This window comes from Anoplopoma fimbria, chromosome 22, assembly GCF_027596085.1.
Source record: "Anoplopoma fimbria isolate UVic2021 breed Golden Eagle Sablefish chromosome 22, Afim_UVic_2022, whole genome shotgun sequence".
In the NCBI taxonomy this organism is placed as follows: Eukaryota; Metazoa; Chordata; class Actinopteri; order Perciformes; family Anoplopomatidae; genus Anoplopoma; species Anoplopoma fimbria.
Window position 1 is genome coordinate 8,404,184 of NC_072470.1, and position 19,598 is coordinate 8,423,781.

At 39.0% G+C, this 19,598-nt stretch overlaps 1 protein-coding gene across 2 annotated transcripts; it reads right to left on the reverse strand.

Moving 5' to 3' along the window:
- Positions 1-804: 804 nt before the first annotated feature.
- Positions 805-19,594, reverse strand: LOC129111679 (N-chimaerin). Of its 2 annotated transcripts, none has more exons than XM_054623723.1 (15): positions 19,522-19,594; positions 19,137-19,247; positions 15,142-15,180; positions 14,957-15,012; positions 12,455-12,486; positions 12,187-12,300; positions 10,835-10,961; positions 10,156-10,317; positions 6,464-6,541; positions 5,543-5,627; positions 4,817-4,990; positions 3,927-4,004; positions 3,681-3,818; positions 3,402-3,507; positions 805-3,226 (listed from the first exon to the last, which is right to left on the reverse strand). In XM_054623723.1, the coding sequence occupies exons 2-15, from the start codon at positions 19,153-19,155 to the stop codon at positions 3,055-3,057; spliced, it is 1,380 nt and encodes a 459-aa protein (XP_054479698.1). In that variant the 5' UTR covers positions 19,156-19,247; positions 19,522-19,594; the 3' UTR covers positions 805-3,054. The 2 variants fall into 2 exon arrangements, with proteins under 2 accessions (XP_054479698.1, XP_054479699.1); XM_054623724.1 differs by lacking the exon at positions 19,522-19,594 and adding an exon at positions 19,494-19,514.
- Between the last annotated feature and the right edge of the window lie 4 nt (positions 19,595-19,598).

The following is a 19,598-nucleotide window of genomic DNA, read 5'->3' on the forward strand; positions in this document are numbered from 1 at the left end:
TCCCCCCAAAAAAAGTCTTCTAGAACATAAACTTTTTCGAAAATATTAAAACTAATTGCCACCGTCTTCAGGTGTCCGTCGACGGGAAGATGACCTCCAGACACTGGGGCGCCTTCAATTAGACGTCAGCCAATAGGAGAAGGCCAAACATGACCCCACGTCACGTGATGAGAGCATGTGTGGATTACCAGAAAAGTCATTAAAAAACACATATAATATATAAGTTTCATAGCTGTACCAAGGTTATTACGTTATTTCTGAGGGATGTAATTAAATGAATAATAAATAAATAAATAAAATAATAGTTAAAATAGTTTTTTCTGTCTGTAAATATAATATTTCAGTTATTGTTGATTTTCTCCTGTTTTTTATTGCTTATTTATAATACTTGTTTTTGTTTTTTTTCATTTTTTACTTTTATCTTGTCTTTCTTCTACTATGTCTCTTGTGTGCACTTTACTCTACGCTGCTGTAAGCCTGCAAATTTCCCCGCTGTGGGACTAATAAAGGATTATCTTATCTTATCTTATCTTATTACAGTTTGTGCAAAGCATTGGCTCTCAAAATATTATACATTGTTGCATTTCCACAAAATAATATAGTTCAGTGGTTCCATAGACTGTTTATAAGATGACATGACTGTCATGAGGCCTAAAAAGTTAATTAAAACAGCCGACTTGCAACTTTACATCAGTAAAAAGCAGAGTACATTCAGGCGAGGATCAGTTGAATACTCTCATACGTGTGTATATAAACCAGGAATTGATTCTGAAACGAAATGCATCAACTGAGAGACATGTTTAATAATTTAATTTCATCATGCAGAAACCATATAGAAAATACTTTACAGCAATGACCGTTAAAAAATAAGAAGACATTTCATGATGCCAAAAAAAAACAAGTGTCACAGATCACTGAAGGCTCACATGTTATCATCGGGTTAAACTGATGGTAGTTAGTACAACATAAAGTCAACAAAACAGTCAAAATAGAGAACACAAAAGTCATGGGAATGGGTCTTGGCGTCTGGCGGGTCATCACTGCTTTGCAAATGAAGCGCACTGGGAGCAGGTGATCAGTGGCCCCCGACAGAAATGGGGGTAGAAATGAATGAAAAGGGGGTTTAGTGTGTTAGCTGAGGTGTGTGTGGGTGTGGGGGGTAACATGCAGAACACCTCCACCCCTTTTCAAATGGCACTAGTTAAAAAATAAAAGTTGTGGCAAATACACTCCTTCATGTCACCGTTGATTAGCAACATCATTCGACATTTAATACTTTTTTCCCATCACGTCAGAGCACGCTCAAAACATCACAGCAAACTTTTGCAATCTTCACATGTCTAGAAGAAACATCTGTAGGACATTTCATTACAAAAAACTAAAATCTCATTTAGTCACCGTCTGTAAAAAATAAAGTGTTAAACAAAAATGATCCAAACTGGCCTTTTACTTATGTGTAAGCAGTATTATTTCTCACAATTTCACAGTTGTATCATCTTTCAAAACATTATGGCATCATTGTCAAACATAGATACAGAGTAACATTTTATTGAGCTTCTTTGCTTTCATTTTGAATTGCCTCCGGGAAAGTGTCAAGAAGGAGTATTTCAAACAATACTGCTTTAAAAAAAAAAGACAAATCATAGCAAAGTCAACAAAAAAAACATAAAGCACCTTTACACATATTTTTGTTTCAAGTCAGTTATGACGTGTTCCTCACTTCAGCATCTGCCAATAAAGTAGTGCCAATTGAAAGCCCAGATGGAGAAAAGGAAAACGCTGTAGATTAGGAGGAAAATTGATTTATGCTTCCTGCAGAAATGTGTTCCCAAAGCTTCCCTTTAAACGGGCTGCATGACACAAAATGTAAGTGTAATATTTCACCTTCAAAATGTGAGATGGGGAGAAGTGAGAGAACTCAGGAATGGTTCAGGGAGAGTGAGAAAAAGTGTTCAGTCCCACAAGTTGTCATGTAATTGTACAGCAACAACTCTCAAACAAACAGCTTATAATATGACACAAAAAAGGGTGAGTCGGCATTGTTTTTTTTTCTATGTTAGCAACTAAAAAACGACTGTATAATTATATTTCAATCATTGGAACAGAAAAGGGAGCTGTTAAGTAAGGAGTTTTAAAAGAGGAATGAAAACACACATAGGTCCAACGTCACTTTAGTTGCATTCAGAGGAATGAGGACGCAGTATGGCGAGTTGTTCCCTTTTTCTATTCATTCATTCATCCAGCTGTCTATTGTTATAAAGCCAGTGCTTCTTCTTCTTCTTCTTCTCTTAAGGAGCATTAAATGGATAACTTGACACTATGGAAAACAAAGCAAAAACAAACTAATCTCTTACCACAACAGTTTGAGGAAAACATGATTTATAAGGAGCATTACTGCATTTATCACTGAAACCATCGGCGACCACTCGTTTATAAGCTCGTGGCTCGTTTGGTTTCAGTGCTGAATGCTAACAATGCGAATGCAAGGTTCTTAAAAGGTAGCTGATTTTTTTAAACAATAGTGACACCTAAAATAAGTCAGTAATAACTGTCAAGGCATCCATTTCGGAAAGATATCAAAACAAAGATGGATCACACAGTGTTTCCCCAACAAAGACAAAGTAGATTTTCATTAATTTCTCCTTCCAATAAAGAAAATATTTTTCTTTTCTCCCAGCTCATCAAGACAGATAATATTTGTTTATTTCTATCAAGTAAGGCTGGATAATTGTCCTTAATTTACAAATTGAATTTAAAATGATGTAGAGAAACACTGAATCCTTTCTTCTACTTTTTCTCCTTTTTTTTTTTAGATAATTTCCTTCATTGCAAATAGTCACTTCCTTCATTGTTTCCTCCTTCCACTCCACACAAAAAACTCTCCTTGTTGTCCTCTCTATCAAGCCACAAGTTCCAGGTATGTGGGAATGTTTCTTTTTCATTTTCTTGTAAAAAGTCACCTTTTTTCTTCCATCTTTCCACAGAAGTCCTTCCCAATCTGTCTGTCCGTCCTCTCCTGATCGGAAGAATCCTTTTCCCTCCCCTCCTCTCCTCTCAGAACAACACGTCCTCGTTGGTAATGAGCATTTCCACCACAAGTCTCTGGTATCGGATGTCGTTGAGCGCCGTCATGGCGTCCAGCCCGGGGGCCCTCATCAGTGTCGGGCCGAAGACGATACCCAGGTTCTCGCTGGACATGAGGTTCTCCTTCTCGTACTCGGTCACTCTGGAATGAGAGAGGACGGAAAATATTTGTAACAGAACAGAAAAGATGACCGCATAACCAGAAATAAATCTGGATCAACTGATTAAACCTCCATGATTAAGCAGAATCTTAAACGACTTAGCTCCCACAACTAAAAGTACGTGATTAAGTGAAAGCATGGCTTGTGTGCTCAGACCTCTTGAGGTGACCCATGAGGTATCGCAGCGTCTCGCAGTGAGCTGGCGGCAGCAGCTTTAAGGCCTCGTGGAGAGACTCCAGGCGTTTTTCTGTGTCAGTGATCTCTGAAACACACATACACAAAAAATATAAGATTATATAAACAAAATAAACTGACAATGTTCATTTTATCCACATATTTTCCTGTGTTTTTCTGTGTTGCGAGCTTGGCTTCTAAACTGCCTCTCCATTCATTCTTGATCTTATGTAACGAGGTACACAAAGCGTGAAGACCTACTTCCTGTTTCTATGAAGCGTGGGTAGGCATCATATGTGATGAGGGGGATTGGCAGCTCTCTGAAGTAGAGTTTGAGGGCTCCGGCGATGATGTTGAGGTCCTCGTAAGCATTTGAGGAGATGTCTGCCTTCTCTCCATCTGTTGGACAAATCGGTCGACACATCGTCCAGAAAAATGATCCAGAAAAATGAGCCAACAGATGAAATATTTTGCCTTCAGAATTTTAAAAGGGAACAGGACACTCACCTCTGTCGAAGGCCAACTTGACATCTTCAATCAGCTCACTGAAGCCAGATATCCTGTACAAACCCTCTGACTGCAGACCTGAGACAAACAACCAGAGTTTAAGGGGACAGCGTCATTTATTTGATGAATTAAGAGAACTTCAATTGTTTCAACTGAAAATGCCACTATTCACTGAGTAGCTTTGGTTTTAGGACTGATGCTTTGAAAAAAGTCGACATTTATAGACACCTGACAATCATTTCTTACTATTTTATTACATGTTTAGAGTAAAGTATTCACCGTTTAATGGAGAAAACAATCTGCACAATAATCAAAACCCTAACCCTGAAAATAAACATTTACAGCCCAAATTTCACATGGGCTGATCCTTCTGTAGATGTCAGCTGCTGACAAATGTTGATATACAACAATGCGTTTGTGACAAATTGCTTCTCTCCTGATGTGCCAACAGAAGAGATTACATAAATGAAACTGAATGAGAAACAGAAATAGGAGTTAAACACATACAGACGAGATATAAACGAAGAGAGAAGGACGGCAATGAAGACTGATGGGAGACTAAAGCAGAGACAGTGGGGGAGGAGAAGTAAATTGCTCTCCTGCTCCTGTCAAGTTCAATCTCTTCAAGTCAGGTGTCTTTATTGATTTCACGTATTAGTTTCACTCAGGTCTTGAATCGTTTTCAATAAAAGCGAGTCTTTGGCAGCTCCTCTGTGAGAACTCAGATCCCACGGGGGAGACGACTGTTTCACTCCCACTCCCACATGTGGGATTTATTCTGCTTGTGTACATCTTAATACCATTGTCAAACACATCTTGCACACACATGCCGGCCCTCGTGGGTGTTTTTCTCTCTCTAAATTGCAAAAAAACAACAACAATCCTCTCACCTCTATCCTCGATTTCCTGTATGCACATGTCGACCACCATGGGCCTCTTGGTGTTGTGGGCTTTCACCAGCGTGGTCAGGTCGCAGCTGTACACCTTCTTGACGTGCCGCAGGTCCGGCTGGCAGTCGTTGGGCACGACTTTGGAGCACTGCTTGTGGACGTTCAACCCGCAGTCTGACAGAGAAGGAACATTAAAGTGATTCAGCTCTCCAGCATCTCGTGTGGATTTACATAAAAGTGTGCCTTTACTACTTTAAATTGCTTTCAGCTCTTCACACTGCCTTAAACACGAAATATCAATATCGGGATAACGTAATTCTGTCTGATACTTGGAGCATAATAACCGAAAGTTTCATTTAAGCGTAGGCGTTGCAGAGGCTGAGCTCATCACACAGTAGTAATCACACAGACAGTGTGTTCTTTGGCACCAAAATGAATCTTTTAACATTTAAGAGCCGTGGATACACAGAAGATGAGTCAACAGCAACAGTGACTAACTTTAAGCCTGCTGTCCAATTTTTGAGTCACGGTTTAAGAGAGAGGAGGCGCAACATGACGAATACAGTGGGGGAGGCAAAAAGGAGCAGATATTGGATCTTTTTGGGGGTTGAGAAAAGTGCATAACACACTGATATGCGTGTGTGAGAGTGTGTTTGTCTGTATGTGTGCGTGTGCGTGTGTGTGTGTGTGTGTGTGTGTGTGTGTGTGTGTGTGTGTGTGTGTTACCTGCACACTTGACTCCCTGAGCGATGAGACCCCACATGAAGTTGGCGCAGTACTCACACCAGTGGGGGCCTCTGAATGTATGAACCTGGTTAAAGAGATGGACATAAAGTCAAATTGTATTACTTTAAAATGTCCATTTATAAACAGAATTGTTAAAGTGAAGCAGATATGTTTAGAAAAAATAAGAAATACAAAAATTGATAAAAAAAAAAAAAATGATATATTTGCACAGGTCTATATTGCAAAAACAGTGATAAAAACATTAATACCAGCAATAATTGTATAATATTATGTTATAAACACTGGTAGAATAATGAAGACACAGGAGGGCTGAAAAAGTCTTTCTAGAAAAAATATGAGTGAAAGCAAAGTTCTCATCATCTTATTCTCTTCTTTTTGCATAAATTAGCTCCAATAATGAAATGCTAATAACCTCCATCACATCACAGGGCTGCTGTGTGTGTGTGTGTGTGTGTGTGTGTGTGTGTGTGTGTGTGTGTGTGTGTGTGTGTGTGTGTGTGTGTGTGTGTGTGTTCATCATCCAAATTTCCCTTGAGCTCAGGACTTTGTAGCTCTGACCTTTGTGCTCGTCACTATTGGCTACTGCTAATATGGACATCTGGGAATCTAAACCAACACAAAAGCTTCAAACCTGAAATGTAAATGCAGAAATGTGTGTGTGTGTGTGTGTGTGTGTGTGTGTGTGTGTGTGTGTGTGTGTGTGTGTGTGTGTGTGTGTGTGTGTGTGTGTGTGTGTGTGTGTGTGTGTGTGTGTGTGTGTGTGTATCCTGATGCGTTCTTTGCTCTCTGAGGTGAATTTGAATAAGACCCCATGAGCTGAATCAGCAACTCTGGCAGCATTCACCACACACACATACATACATTAACAGGACTGGGTGGAGGAGCGAAGGAGCGGCTCACCTTGAAGTTGTGGACCTTCTCGTACTTGGGCGCCAAGTCGCTCTCCCTCAGGGTGGCCCGCCGCACCAGCGATGTGAGCTGCGAAAGGGCAAAAGATCTGATTGGTTTCCAGAAGGTGGAAGCAGGGGAGGTGGGTTTGGAGAGGGCTGGAGCCCGGTCGAGACGAGACCCCGAGCCCGCTCCGGGGTCTGTGGTGCTGCCGGAGACTGGCAGGGAGGGAATCGAACCAGCGCTGACATTCAAACTTAGCGCTGTGGTAAACAAAGAGCCCTTTTGACCCGTCTGCTTCTCGTTTCGCCTGCGTGACTGCTTTTTACCTCTTTTTACGACATGCGACTCTCTGCTCGGCATTGTGGGATTTGGAATTTTGGTGTTAACTAACTCACACTGGAGGTTTAAATCAAAAGTCGGCTCTAAGACTAATACCCAATTAATAAATATAGTAAACCAATCACACTGCCAAGGAATACGAGACCTCCAAAAGGAATCAAATACTAAAGACTGTATTAAAAATGAGTATAAATGACCAAAATAATTAACAAAAACAGAAAGAACTAGAAAACGACACAGCGGCTAGACTCTCAAAAAATTTGCAAAGCTCCATCCGACAACAACATCCCAAACCGAGGAGCCAACACAGGACCAATCCTGCTGTCGTAGCAGTACAAAGATCAGCCAATCAGATCAGCGCTGCATACTGATGCCGCTGCATGGTGCAATACCAGTTCATAACAAAAAGAAAAACAAAAAGGCCAGCAAGCCAATTAAAAAAAATCACCAAATAAAATATTGTGAAAGAAATTTCTCTTAATATGATTCAATAAATCTTCTCGATATGCGTTCCCAAAATCCTTCCAACAGGACTGATGCTGCAGAGTGTGCATTCCCGTCTCTCGGTCTCGTGTAGGTGAGCGCTTCAGCCCACATGGCTCAGTGTGTGTGTGTGTGTGTGTGTGTGTGTGTGTCTGTGTGTGTGTTAATCCTCTTTCCCTCCACACTCTCATCAGGCAGCATTGGTGGAGGAGGAGGGAGGTGTTAAAGGCGGAGAAAGAGAGAAGAGGAAGAGGGGGGGAGGGGGCTGAGCTACGGTGCAGTAATGGATGAATATAACAGGTCACATTGAGAGGAGAATAAGCCAATCAGAATGCAGGGATTGTTGTTGTTTGTCACCAATTTCTGCCACGAAAAGTGTCCCAGGAGAGAAAGAGACAGAGAGGGAGATAAAGATTGGTTTATTCTTGTTCATACTCTTTGTTATTCTCCCTTCTTTTGTCATTTTACAAAAGCAAATGTCCTTAGATGGCCCTGGTCATCCATTAAATCATACAAGTAACATTATATAAGAATAGTTTAAGGCTAAATTTTCACTTAAGAAGGGGATTTTGGAGTTTTTTTCAGTAAGTGGCGCCTCTGGTGGGTGGATATTTGGACTTCTTTGACATTCTTTGGGCTCTTTATTGGGCTTAGCAAACTGTCAACAAACAAGCGGTGTGCCTGCATTAAATCCTGCTAATGTGGGAGAGATCTACAAGCTTCAAGCTAGGTGTTTTGATCTTTTTGTAGATATTTTATGTCATACAAATCATATTTTGTGGCAAAGTAGTGACTAACATGTTATAATTATTTAAAAGAAAACAGGATTAAGTTGAATTTTTAACACAAAAAGCCCATATTCAAATCACAAATCCTCGGCTTGTATACACAACACAGTGAATATGTATGACTGGTCATGGATATTTAATGATGGGATGGCGGGTAGGAAGGTTGATAACAAAGAGCAACCTGATTTTTAGACGGAAAGACCTTCCTTTCTTCAGATCGAAGGTATTCAAATTTGGCTAGTACCTTCTCCCCCTCCAAAATACTCCCTAAACCTTTTAAAAATTTAAATTTAAAAAGTCATCACCATAACCATGTCTTTATCACCCCCACAGGGACCATCAAACCCGCATTTAACCTACGATAAAAGGTGATTAGACGTGTGAAATAAGCATTTCTCCTGTGTTTGTCTTCCCTCCAGAGAGCCACCGCTGGTCTCAATGTCACAGCCGTACTGCTTTGTCTGCAAATCCAACCAATTATGAAAGCACACACGTATACAGGGCCACACACACCGCACACCGTGCACACACATACACACACAGACAGTGACATATGAGGTGCAGTGTAGGTGGTCATGCACTGCAGGTCACACAAGGCCTCCGGAGGTTCAGTACTGGTGTAGCCGATAAACACATTGCATACACGGCTCTGTTAAGAGCGTGTTGGTGTGTTGGTGTGTTTTGTGTCGTCCATTTCAACTGGACTGTGTAACTGCCTCGTTTTCATGCACCCACCTGCACAAACACACAGCTGCAATTTACATAAAATGTTGCCCAGCGATTAGCATCTGCGTTAGCTCCTGCGTCATACAGTTAAACTCACAACTCCATAATCTGTTTACCAACTCTAACAAAGCTCCATCTGTTAAAAAAAAAAAAAAAAAGTTTCCTGTCTGTAAGAAATTACAGAAAACAATTATCTCACAGCTGAATGGAAACTAATGAGCCAACAACAAACTCGATTCCTAAATACTTAGTAGGCGGCTTTTGGGAGATAGCAGGTTTCTGCAGGCAAACGGCTGTTATGTAATTTTACTGCAGAGCGTTTGGCTGGAGGCCATCTCTCCTCTGCATCCATCCATCCATCCTCCTCCTCCTACTCCTCCTCTTCTTCTTCTTTCCTTCACTGTGCTCTTCAACCCTCATCCTTCCATCTTAGTACTGTAAGTACAGCAACTTTCCTTTCCTTTACTTTAACTCTCTGCAGAGTTTCTTTACATTTATCTAGTTATGTTTTAAACTTTCTACCGGATTCTGGAAATATTAAGATGGTTTATAATTAACGTAACCTGTATTTATGTAGGTGAGATCAAGTGACTTTAATATATTGATTGTTCCAGGTTATTTTGCATACTGCACACAGCGTAATTACTGTTCAGCTGCATACATTTAAAGATGAAAGTGTCGTCGTCATCTCTTACTGATTTTCTGGATCAAGCCATCCTAAAAATAAACCCTCAGTGTTCCTACACATTTTCCATTGTCAATTTCTCTCCTCTAGTGATCTCAGTTTTGAGATATGAATGATTAATTACACACCGTTTTCTAGTCTTCTACAACGTGAAAAGACAATTTGCAAAACAAATGATTGTTTTTTTCTGAGAGTGATGACTTTTAAGGCTTAATTTCAGACTGTAGTTTCCTAAAGGGGATATTCTTTGGTCTGTAGCCAATTATCTGTGCCAAAACAACTCAATTAGATATTCAAACCAACCCCTAAAAAACCCCAAGGCTTTAGGTCAGTTTGCCAAAAAACACATGTTAATTTCAGGATGCTTTTTGCCTGAGTTACTCCACAGTTTCCATTTCCATATATCTTGCATGGAGTGATGAGTTTTGAAGATATTGATTTGATTTTTGCTGTCATTTTTATATGTAATCTCTAAAAGCTTCGCTATACCTCAAGCTGAAGATAACTCCTCAGAATGACACTTAATATTCCATAACGAGAAAGAAAATATGTTGAATTTCAGGTCTGAAGAACAAGTATTTTGTTAACTTTCAAAAGTTAAATGTGACAAAACCTCTTAGGTCATCTATTGGGACACTTTTTCCCCAGATCAACATTCATGTATGTGTGTTTGTCCTCACCCTCTCCTCAGCGTTATGGTTATCTTTGGCCGGAGCCGGTCCATCTGGGGCCTCGGGGCTTTGCGGCAGATGTTTTTTCAGGGTGGGCTCCTGGTTCAGGGTGGTGTAGCCAACGTGTTCATAGATGGGGTTTATGGTCATTTTAGCGATGTACTCCGCTGCCTGAGAGGAGAGAAGGTTACTGTAAACATTGCAATCGTGGGTTTGTATCATTTCAGTTTCAAAGTCCCCTAACAAGCTGTATAAATGATTATTTTTCCAGTCTGTGAAACCACATTTGACCCAACTGTCCTTGGGCTCAATCTTGCAAGAATATTCTTGATTTTACAGAATAAACAAATCAAATCTTAATAGGGAGTGAGCTCAAGAAAATGCTGATGTTCCTTCTTTCTTTGATTATTTTCAAGGAATCCAGGGAATCAGATGATCCGGTAAACAAGCAGATATTAATGGTAATAATATGTGAGTCAAGCTGAATGCCTGGTAAACATAAACTGAAAGCTCTAATGCTTCCATTTAGTAATCATCCATAATCAGCATTTACATTCACTGATTACAGCCCTGATGAATGGGTCTAACTGTGCAGCACTGTTCTCAGAGATAATGTGGAAAGTTGTGTTTTTGTGTTAGCAGAGTCCTGTTAAGAAGGATAAAGGTGAGGGGAAACATGGACACACACCTTCGTCTCGATGTAGAGTGTGATGAGGCCGTCTGTGACCAGGTCGTGGATGGACTCGAACCTCTTCTCTCCGACAAAGTGCTTCCCATCGTGGTAGAGACGGAAGTTTCTTGTCTGGTTCCCAAACCTGGATGGAACAAAGGAGGACTTTTAGGATTGTCTCGCAGCAAACTGGGTCTTTAAAGTTTAGGCTTTAATATAAGATTTGATCAGAATGACAATACTGGCTAGTTTATGTTTCAAAGAGTGTGAAAAAGAAATATAAGAAGCTTCAAAGCAAAAATACAACAAAAGAAGAAAAAATAGGCTAGTTGATGGACAAACTCTACTCATGTTTCCCCCTTTATGCACAAACATACTGCATCCAATTACTAAGATAATGAAGAGTCAAAAATGGCACAAACTCTGTGACAGATAGTCTCTGAACTGGGCCAACACATTATCTGCTCCTCAGCGGATCACAATGAAACCACCGCAAGATAAAAACCGCAGCGTTACATCATTAACCCAAAATCCAACCTTTCCATTTCTGCCGACCCAGAGCGGGACGCTAGTTTATGAAGGGTGTATTTATGGAAGGTAATTATAACCGCGGGGATTGGAGAGGCAGTGGAAGAGAGGGAATGGTGTGCAGGTGGAAGAGTGACATGGATATGAATAGAGCAAACTGACCCAAAACCAAATTCAAATTATGTCATGCACTCATTTAAAAGTGTGACACCTACTCTGAGAAAACGAAAGCTAACATTCAAGTACGACTGACTGTTGATTACAAGCTATTCAGGCCCTTCTGCAACATGAGGAAAGGTGTGTGGAGACATGTGAGTTTAGATCCAAGCACCTCTGAGCAGCTTACAGCTCAAGCTGCTGACTTTTAAACCCTCACTTTTAAACTGGCAGCACCTGAACACACGATAAGACATGCTCAATGTCTTATCGTGTCTTAATGTTTTTTTCTGCCTCGTCACACAAATGCGTGCAGATAAATGTCAGAAAGAAACAGTTCCTACTAAGGGCGAAGGGGGTTCACAAGAAGCGGAAATGCAGAACACACATAGTGATGGCTTACTTTCTGGAGACTGTAATTTGTTTAGAAATGTTTAGATATTTAATACAACAAAAATAAAAAGGTGTAATGTCTTAAAAAAACTGGTTTTACACTGTTGGATTTTTGCTCATAAACAGGTGACATTCTTTAGACTTTGACTTTCAAGATTTTCTAGTTTGTGATCTGATTTGACTGGTTTTATAATTGAGGTGGTTCATTTTCTAATAAATGCATTGAGCTCACATTTGTTCCTGATTGTCTGCATCTCCTTGAATTAGCTAAAGGCACGCGACACAAACATTACCTGAGAGCCAGCGTGTACGTGCCCGGCTGTCTCTGACTCTCTCTGATGAGGTAGCTGCCTTCGGCCTGACTCAGCAACTGGTCGGCCTCTTCTCTTGAGATCATCCCGTGGTACCTGGACGTGAAAAAGCAAAATATGAAGTCAAGATTTCCTCCACAAAACATGCTTTTATGTATTTAGAGATGGATTCCAAACCATCCTCGCGGTTGGAGATGAATTGAAGGAATTTGCTTTACATAAATCACTTATAAAGAGAAGGCCAACTTACTCTCTTCCATAGTATTTAGGTCGGTTGTCCACCTGCAGGGGAAAAAAAAATGTAGTCTGTAAACACTAAAAAAGAACAGGTTGTGAGATCATATAGGGCGGAAGGATGAAACAACTACATGTTTACATGGCAGTATTACAATCTCATAATGCTCTGTAGGACAGCACATCATTCCTCACAACAACAACAACAAAAATATATATATATAAAGTGTGAAATGCGACCAGAACCAAACACACTGTGCTCTTCGTGAGTGCATGGGTGCAGGGAATATTGCACGAGTCAGATAAAAAGCAGAACATTGTGTTGTTCTCAAACTGCTGTGGAGACGATAAATCAAGAATGATCTGACAAGCAGCGCTGCATATTCATTTGGATGCTGTGTGTGTGAGTGAAACACACACACACACACACACACACACACACACACACACACACACACACACACACACACACACACACACACACACACACACACACACACTAAAATATAGAGACACATTTACAATTTTAGCCTTGTATGTGCAAAATGACAACAATCTCCTATTCTGAAAGGATTTTACATGTGGTGCACATAAACTGTATATTATTAGCAAACAGCAAACTCCTACCAGTTTAATATAGTGAGCACCAGCATCAACCAAAAAACCTACAATGTACAAAATATAACAACATAGTCAGGATGGGAAAAGTCAAGGTTCGCCCTCTCTTATCAGCCTTGCACCTCTGTACATCTAACAAAACTGCTTTGAGGTCTGTCAGTAAGCCATGCATGGAGTGCACGGACTAATACCCCATTACTAATGCTCAATAGACATCCTTGACCGCATATTAAAGAGTGCTGAGCTCGGGGGAATAAGGGGAAAACATTGTGGGTCTCTTTCAGCATAAACAGTGCATTTTGAATTAAATGATGAAATGAATTGGTACAGCGGGAAATGTTTACCTGGCACAGGCTGTAATAGGCACCTGTAGTGGAGCACAATATATATTTGTCCTTGTTTTTAGCTCGTGCTTTGATAAAGCTATATATTAATAATGTGACCCGAGGTCTTCCAGCTGAAGGACAGTCTCCACTCATGTAAATCACCCCGATATGCCACAAATTAAAAAGTACCAGCTTTAGATAAGTGTTTATTGGTGCATCATTAAATCACATATGGCTGAACTCCCAGCAGACAACACGGAGCCGCTGGTGGGGGGGGGGGCTCTTCTAGTCCGTCTGTCTGCTGATTTTAAGTGGGTCAGCACCGACTACCTGACCGGGCCAGGACATCAGGGCCAACAGCTGTTCATTTAGCATTTACACACACACACACACACACACACACACACACACACACACACACACACACACACACACACACACACACACACACACACACACACACACACACACACACACACACACTCTAAGAGGACTGTCTTTTATAGATCTAAACAAGGACTGTCATTTTTATAGATTAACACAAACACCAGACACACAATCACCCCATTATTTAATCCCCCGTTGGATTCCCCCAAACCTTGATGCCCCCCACACACACACACACACACACACACACATCTGGTGGCACACACATCCACCCATTTGGCTAGGACGGAGCCTTTATTTATCATTACCTAAATTTAGGTTGCTTGTTTAAAGTCACCAAATGTTGCATGGATAATATTACCAATATTAATAATAGTGCTCTCTCCTTTTAAGAAAAAGAGGAACAACAGGAGGGAAGAGCCGCTATAATTTAGTTTTATCTTAAGTCCTACTGAAGCAAATATTAAAGAAACTGATTGGGCCTAAAAAAATGCAGTACAAAGTACAAAAACACTGATATACAATGTTGGTTTTCCTTTAATTACACTGAGGGCGCTTTTAGCAACATGAATATAAAATCATGCAGTGTTTAACATTTTCAAGCTTAACAGATGCCTTCCCTGAAGACAATGGATTGGTGAACTACCGCAAAAACAATCAGCTCGGCTGTAAGCCGAGTCAGCGGATATTTGTCTCTGAAGAGACGAAACACACGCACACGCACACACACACACACACACACACTAGGAAATGTTCAGCTTGTTTGAGGCTCAAACCATAGCATTATTGTTTCAGTTGGTAATTGAAAGAGATGTTGGAGGATAAACAACACGCCAAGTGAAGAAACGAGCTAAAGGCATTTCAAACTGACCTCCTTGGGGTGCTTTGGTTTTAATTCAAATCAAACATCTGTGCAGGGATATATACACAGATGACGACTCTACTGACGTACTACACCTGTGCTCAAATCTCCTGCTTCTCATTTAAACTACATTTTCATGTGTTAACCAAAATAGCACAAGGGGTTGTTGATATTGCATGCAAATTGACAGCACATTCACATTGGCCAATTAAAGCATTGTCATCTATAATCTGGGGCACCTTCTTAATTCTGCAAATTTTGGTGAAAGCGGGAAATAACAGACTAATTAGCCATTGGCTGGCTGGAAGAGGAAGTGTTTTCTCACCTCACAGGTGCAGGTGAGTCTTCGTGGGTGAGGCGCCTCCTGCTGGAGCTGGTACACTGTGGCAGAAAAACACATAGCAAATCATCAGCAGAAAGCAAATACAACCATGAAGAAACACTTCTCCTAAAGTTTAAGAAGGGTAAAGTCAGGATAATAACCAAACAAAATGTTACATCAGTACTTACAGTAAGACTTCCACACAGGTGGTCTGTATTCATCGTGATCTGAGGACAGAAAAAGCAAAAGGTCTTAAACAGTTACTCTGATTTCATTTTGTTTGCTACAGCGCCCCCAAGTGGACAGAACATCATACTGTTTATTTGATCTGCCTGTTCTATGTCTCAATTTTGATATAAACCAACACCCGGATAAGATCAGGACTCACTCATTTAATTTAATCATTCTCATTTTAAACCAAATAAAATAACACAGAGCATCTATTTGCAGGAGGAGCTCAATTTGATACTCAAAAAGAGTATTTATACTTTTAAAAACCCAAACGTTGAGAAGTTGTTGCACCAGCGTTTTTAGGCAATCACATGCTTTTTTTACAGTTTAAAACCGACACTGCTTAAGGGAATTTAGCAGCTTTTATAATGCTTTTGCCGAATAAACAAGATAAACAAACAGTTTATTGACTGAAAGATTCCCACACTGACCGCATGACATATGAAGAGAAGCTACTTTATTTAGTTTAGCTTGTGTGCAATAACCAAGGGGTATCACGCTGACTGCAACAAAACCCTCACTGAGCATAAACAGTGACTAAGTGACTTCATGAATAAATCTACTCTGTGAAGCATTAAAAGCTGTAAAAGATTAATTTACATCGCTTTGCAGAGACGTTGGCTTGTAAATGAGCTCTCACCGTGATGTTTATCTTTCTTATTCTCAGACAAGCTTGTGCTTTCCCCCCCTTCAGGCCTACATGGCTAAAATAGATCCTTGATGGATATCAACACTGTTGCAGTGTGTTCTCGCTGCTTGTTCAGCTGTTGCAGACCATAAACAACACCGACATTAAAATTAGACTCTCTGCAACATTAGACGCTGTGAAGAACAGAATAACCCCCCCGAGCAGTCAATTGGAGTTTGGCTGAACTCTGCAGCAGCTACTGAACATTTTCACTGAAAATCCTACAATGAAATGTCTCAATTCATTCAGTGACTCCTGGCGTCTCATATGTGAAGTGTCAATACTCATTTACAAACATATTCAATTTAACATTATGTAACATATTCTGATAAATGTAATTATAGTTGTATAAGAGATAAGATAAGATAAGATAAGATAATCCTTTATTAGTCCCGCAGCGGGGAAATTTGCAGACTTACAACAGCGCAGAGTAAAGTGCACACAAGAGACATAGCAGAAGAAGACAAGCTAAAAATAAAAATAAAAAATGAAAAATAAAAATAAAATAAAACAAGTATTATAAATAAGCAATAAAAAAAACAGTAGAAAAAACAACAATAACTGAAATACTATATTTACAGACAGAGAAAAAAAAAAAAAACTATTTCAACTACTTTTAACTTTTTTAACCATTATTGCACAGTGCAATGTGCAATGTATTGCACAGGTTTCTATTGTCATGTTATTATGTTATTATTGTCCTGTGGCCATGTGGTCTGCTGGGAGCAGAGTTGGTTGTGCAAAAAAGTAACAGAAAGTAACAAAAAAAAACACAATTTAAAGGAAAAAGCTCACAGTTAAAGAGAATAACTTTGCACTCGTATTAGTTGCTGCACTTATTGAATTTGTATTTGTTTACTGCACTTATCTTATTGAATTTGTATTTGTTTACTATTCTATTCGGTAGTTTGTAGCACTTACTATATTCGGATTAGTCTGTTGCAATTATTGTTTTCGTAGTAATCTGCCTCTGCACTATACTTTTGCTCTGGTTTATGCTTTAAGATGCTTGTTTAAGAAAGGAGATGCACTTATGACTTCTGGTGACTAGTAGTTCTCTTGAATACCTATGTTGAATACACTTCCTGTAAGTCGCTTTGGATAAAAGCGTCTGCTAAATGACTGTAATGTAATGTAAATGTAATGTAACTTTCTTCAAAACTTGATTCTGATGATGGAAAATATTATGCATCTGTCGTTTGGCCAGCGTCTTGCAAATGCAGGCCTATCTTCCATCTTCTCTGCATGGGTAAAACTAACAGCCTGTTTCCTGTCTCTGTGCACTCTGTGTTCACTCCGCACGCCTTATCTATTCAACATTTGTCGTCCCGGTATCCTGTCTTCAAAATAACTCCAAATCCTCCCTGGACAAGTGTCTCACCCTCTTTCTCAAGGCAACATAACCTCACAGTAAAGACACACGAGACAAAACATATCGCCTGCTGACAACTCACAGTGTCTGCAACAGGGGTGGATAGAAATAAAATGCAGTGCTTTTTCACAAGTACTGCAAGGACAGTTGCATATTGATTTTTTATAGTATGAGACTAAATTTTAATGAGAAATATTCCAACATGTTTTTTTCCAGAAGCTGCAATGTTTTAACAACAGATAAAAGCTTACAAAAAGACCTAAAATATAGAGCTATATTTTTGTACGATTCAACAGGAATTAAAGACCAATTTAAGACCACCTAAAATACAGACAACTTTGAATACTTAATAAAGTACTAAATAGTGCTTACTTGTAAAGGAACAATCAGACTGTGTTTAACTGCTAGTCCTGTTAGAGTCCATATTGTTATATATAATGTAGGCTAATTAATTATTATTGCAGATGCATTACAGCGTAAGCAGCACTTTAATGATTTAAATACTTTATACATTTTTGGATAGTTTAATCTATAAACATGCATCATATCTATCTTTATTTTGTTGTATAGTATGTGTATTTATTGTCTGTGTAGTTGTATAGTATGTGTATTTATTGTCTGTGTAGTTGTATAGTATGTGTATTTATTGTCTGTGTAGTTGTATAGTATGTGTATTTATTGTCTGTGTCTGTGTAGTTGTATAGTATGTGTATTTATTGTCTGTGTCTGTGTAGTTGTATAGTATGTGTATTTATTGTCTGTGTAGTTGTATAGTATGTGTATTTATTGTCTGTGTAGTTGTATAGTATGTGTATTTATTGTCTGTGTAGTTGTATAGTATGTGTATTTATTGTCTGTGTAGTTGTATAGTATGTGTATTTATTGTCTGTGTAGTTGTATAGTATGTGTATTTATTGTCTGTGTAGTTGTATAGTATGTGCATTTATTGTCTGTGTAGTTGTATAGTATGTGTATTTATTGTCTGTGTCTGTGTAGTTGTATAGTATGTGTATTTATTGTCTGTGTCTGTGTAGTTGTATAGTATGTGTATTTATTGTCTGTGTCTGTGTAGTTGTATAGTATGTGTATTTATTGTCTGTGTAGTTGTATAGTATGTGTATTTATTGTCTGTGTAGTTGTATAGTATGTGTATTTATTGTCTGTGTCTGTGTAGTTGTATAGTATGTGTATTTATTGTCTGTGTCTGTGTAGTTGTATAGTATGTGTATTTATTGTCTGTGTCTGTGTAGTTGTATAGTATGTGTATTTATTGTCTGTGTAGTTGTATAGTATGTGTATTTATTGTCTGTGTAGTTGTATAGTATGTGTATTTATTGTCTGTGTCTGTGTAGTTGTATAGTATGTGTATTTATTGTCTGTGTAGTTGTATAGTATGTGTATTTATTGTCTGTGTCTGTGTAGTTGTATAGTATGTGTATTTATTGTCTGTGTAGTTGTATAGTACGTGTATTTATTGTCTGTGTAGTTGTATAGTATGTGTATTTATTGTCTGTGTAGTTGTATAGTATGTGTATTTATTGTCTGTGTCTGTGTAGTTGTATAGTATGTGTATTTATTGTCTGTGTAGTTGTATAGTATGTGTATTTATTGTCTGTGTAGTTGTATAGTATGTGTATTTATTGTCTGTGTAGTTGTATAGTATGTGTAAATGTAGCAGAGTAAGAATGTATCTATTTGCATTGGAAATTTAGCAGAGAAGAAGTATTTAGTTCCCAAAAAATTGAAGTACTCAAATATACAAGTGCTTCAACATTGTACATGTGCACAGTGGTTGAAAATATTGACTAATAGCAGGCTAAACACATTACACAAACACACCATCAATACACTGCATGCACAAATGCCAATATTTGATGTGTGATGCTGCTTACCAAAGACATTTAGGGCCATCTTGATTCTGTGATTTGATTATTATTATAATGATGATCAATTAACCAGCAGATCCAAATCCCATCAAAAAACGGACCCACTTAGTTTAAATCCTGCAAAAAGAAGAAGAAAAAAGAAGAATGAGGTTAAAAGTATTATAGTATTATAGTCCCCCTGTCTGGAGTGAAAACAGCTGAGTAACGATGGACAATAAATGATGTTGGGAGGCTGAACCCATGATGAAAACGGAACTAAAGCATGTCTTTTTTGCACTAAACCCTTAAAGGAAATGCATGCATTGTAATGCACAAACCACACTTTATAACAAAATGCCTTTAAACACTAGTTTATTTACTAACAAGTCGGCTAATAACACGGCGTACTCACATTCAAACCCATCCTGCATTGTGGTCGCCATCTTGCTGGGTGACGTGAGCAGGCTCACCCTCTGGAAACAATGTGCG

What these genes read in the sequence shown, in the direction of transcription:
- LOC129111679 (XM_054623723.1), bottom strand. An exon ending in GACTCACCTGCACCTGTGAG is followed by an intron (nt 12,487 to 14,956) that starts GTGAGAAAACAC and finishes TTTCCCCTGCAG; the next exon opens with GTGGACAACCGACCTAAATA. An exon ending in AGAAGGTCCACAACTTCAAG is followed by an intron (nt 5,628 to 6,463) that starts GTGAGCCGCTCC and finishes CTCTTTAACCAG; the next exon opens with GTTCATACATTCAGAGGCCC.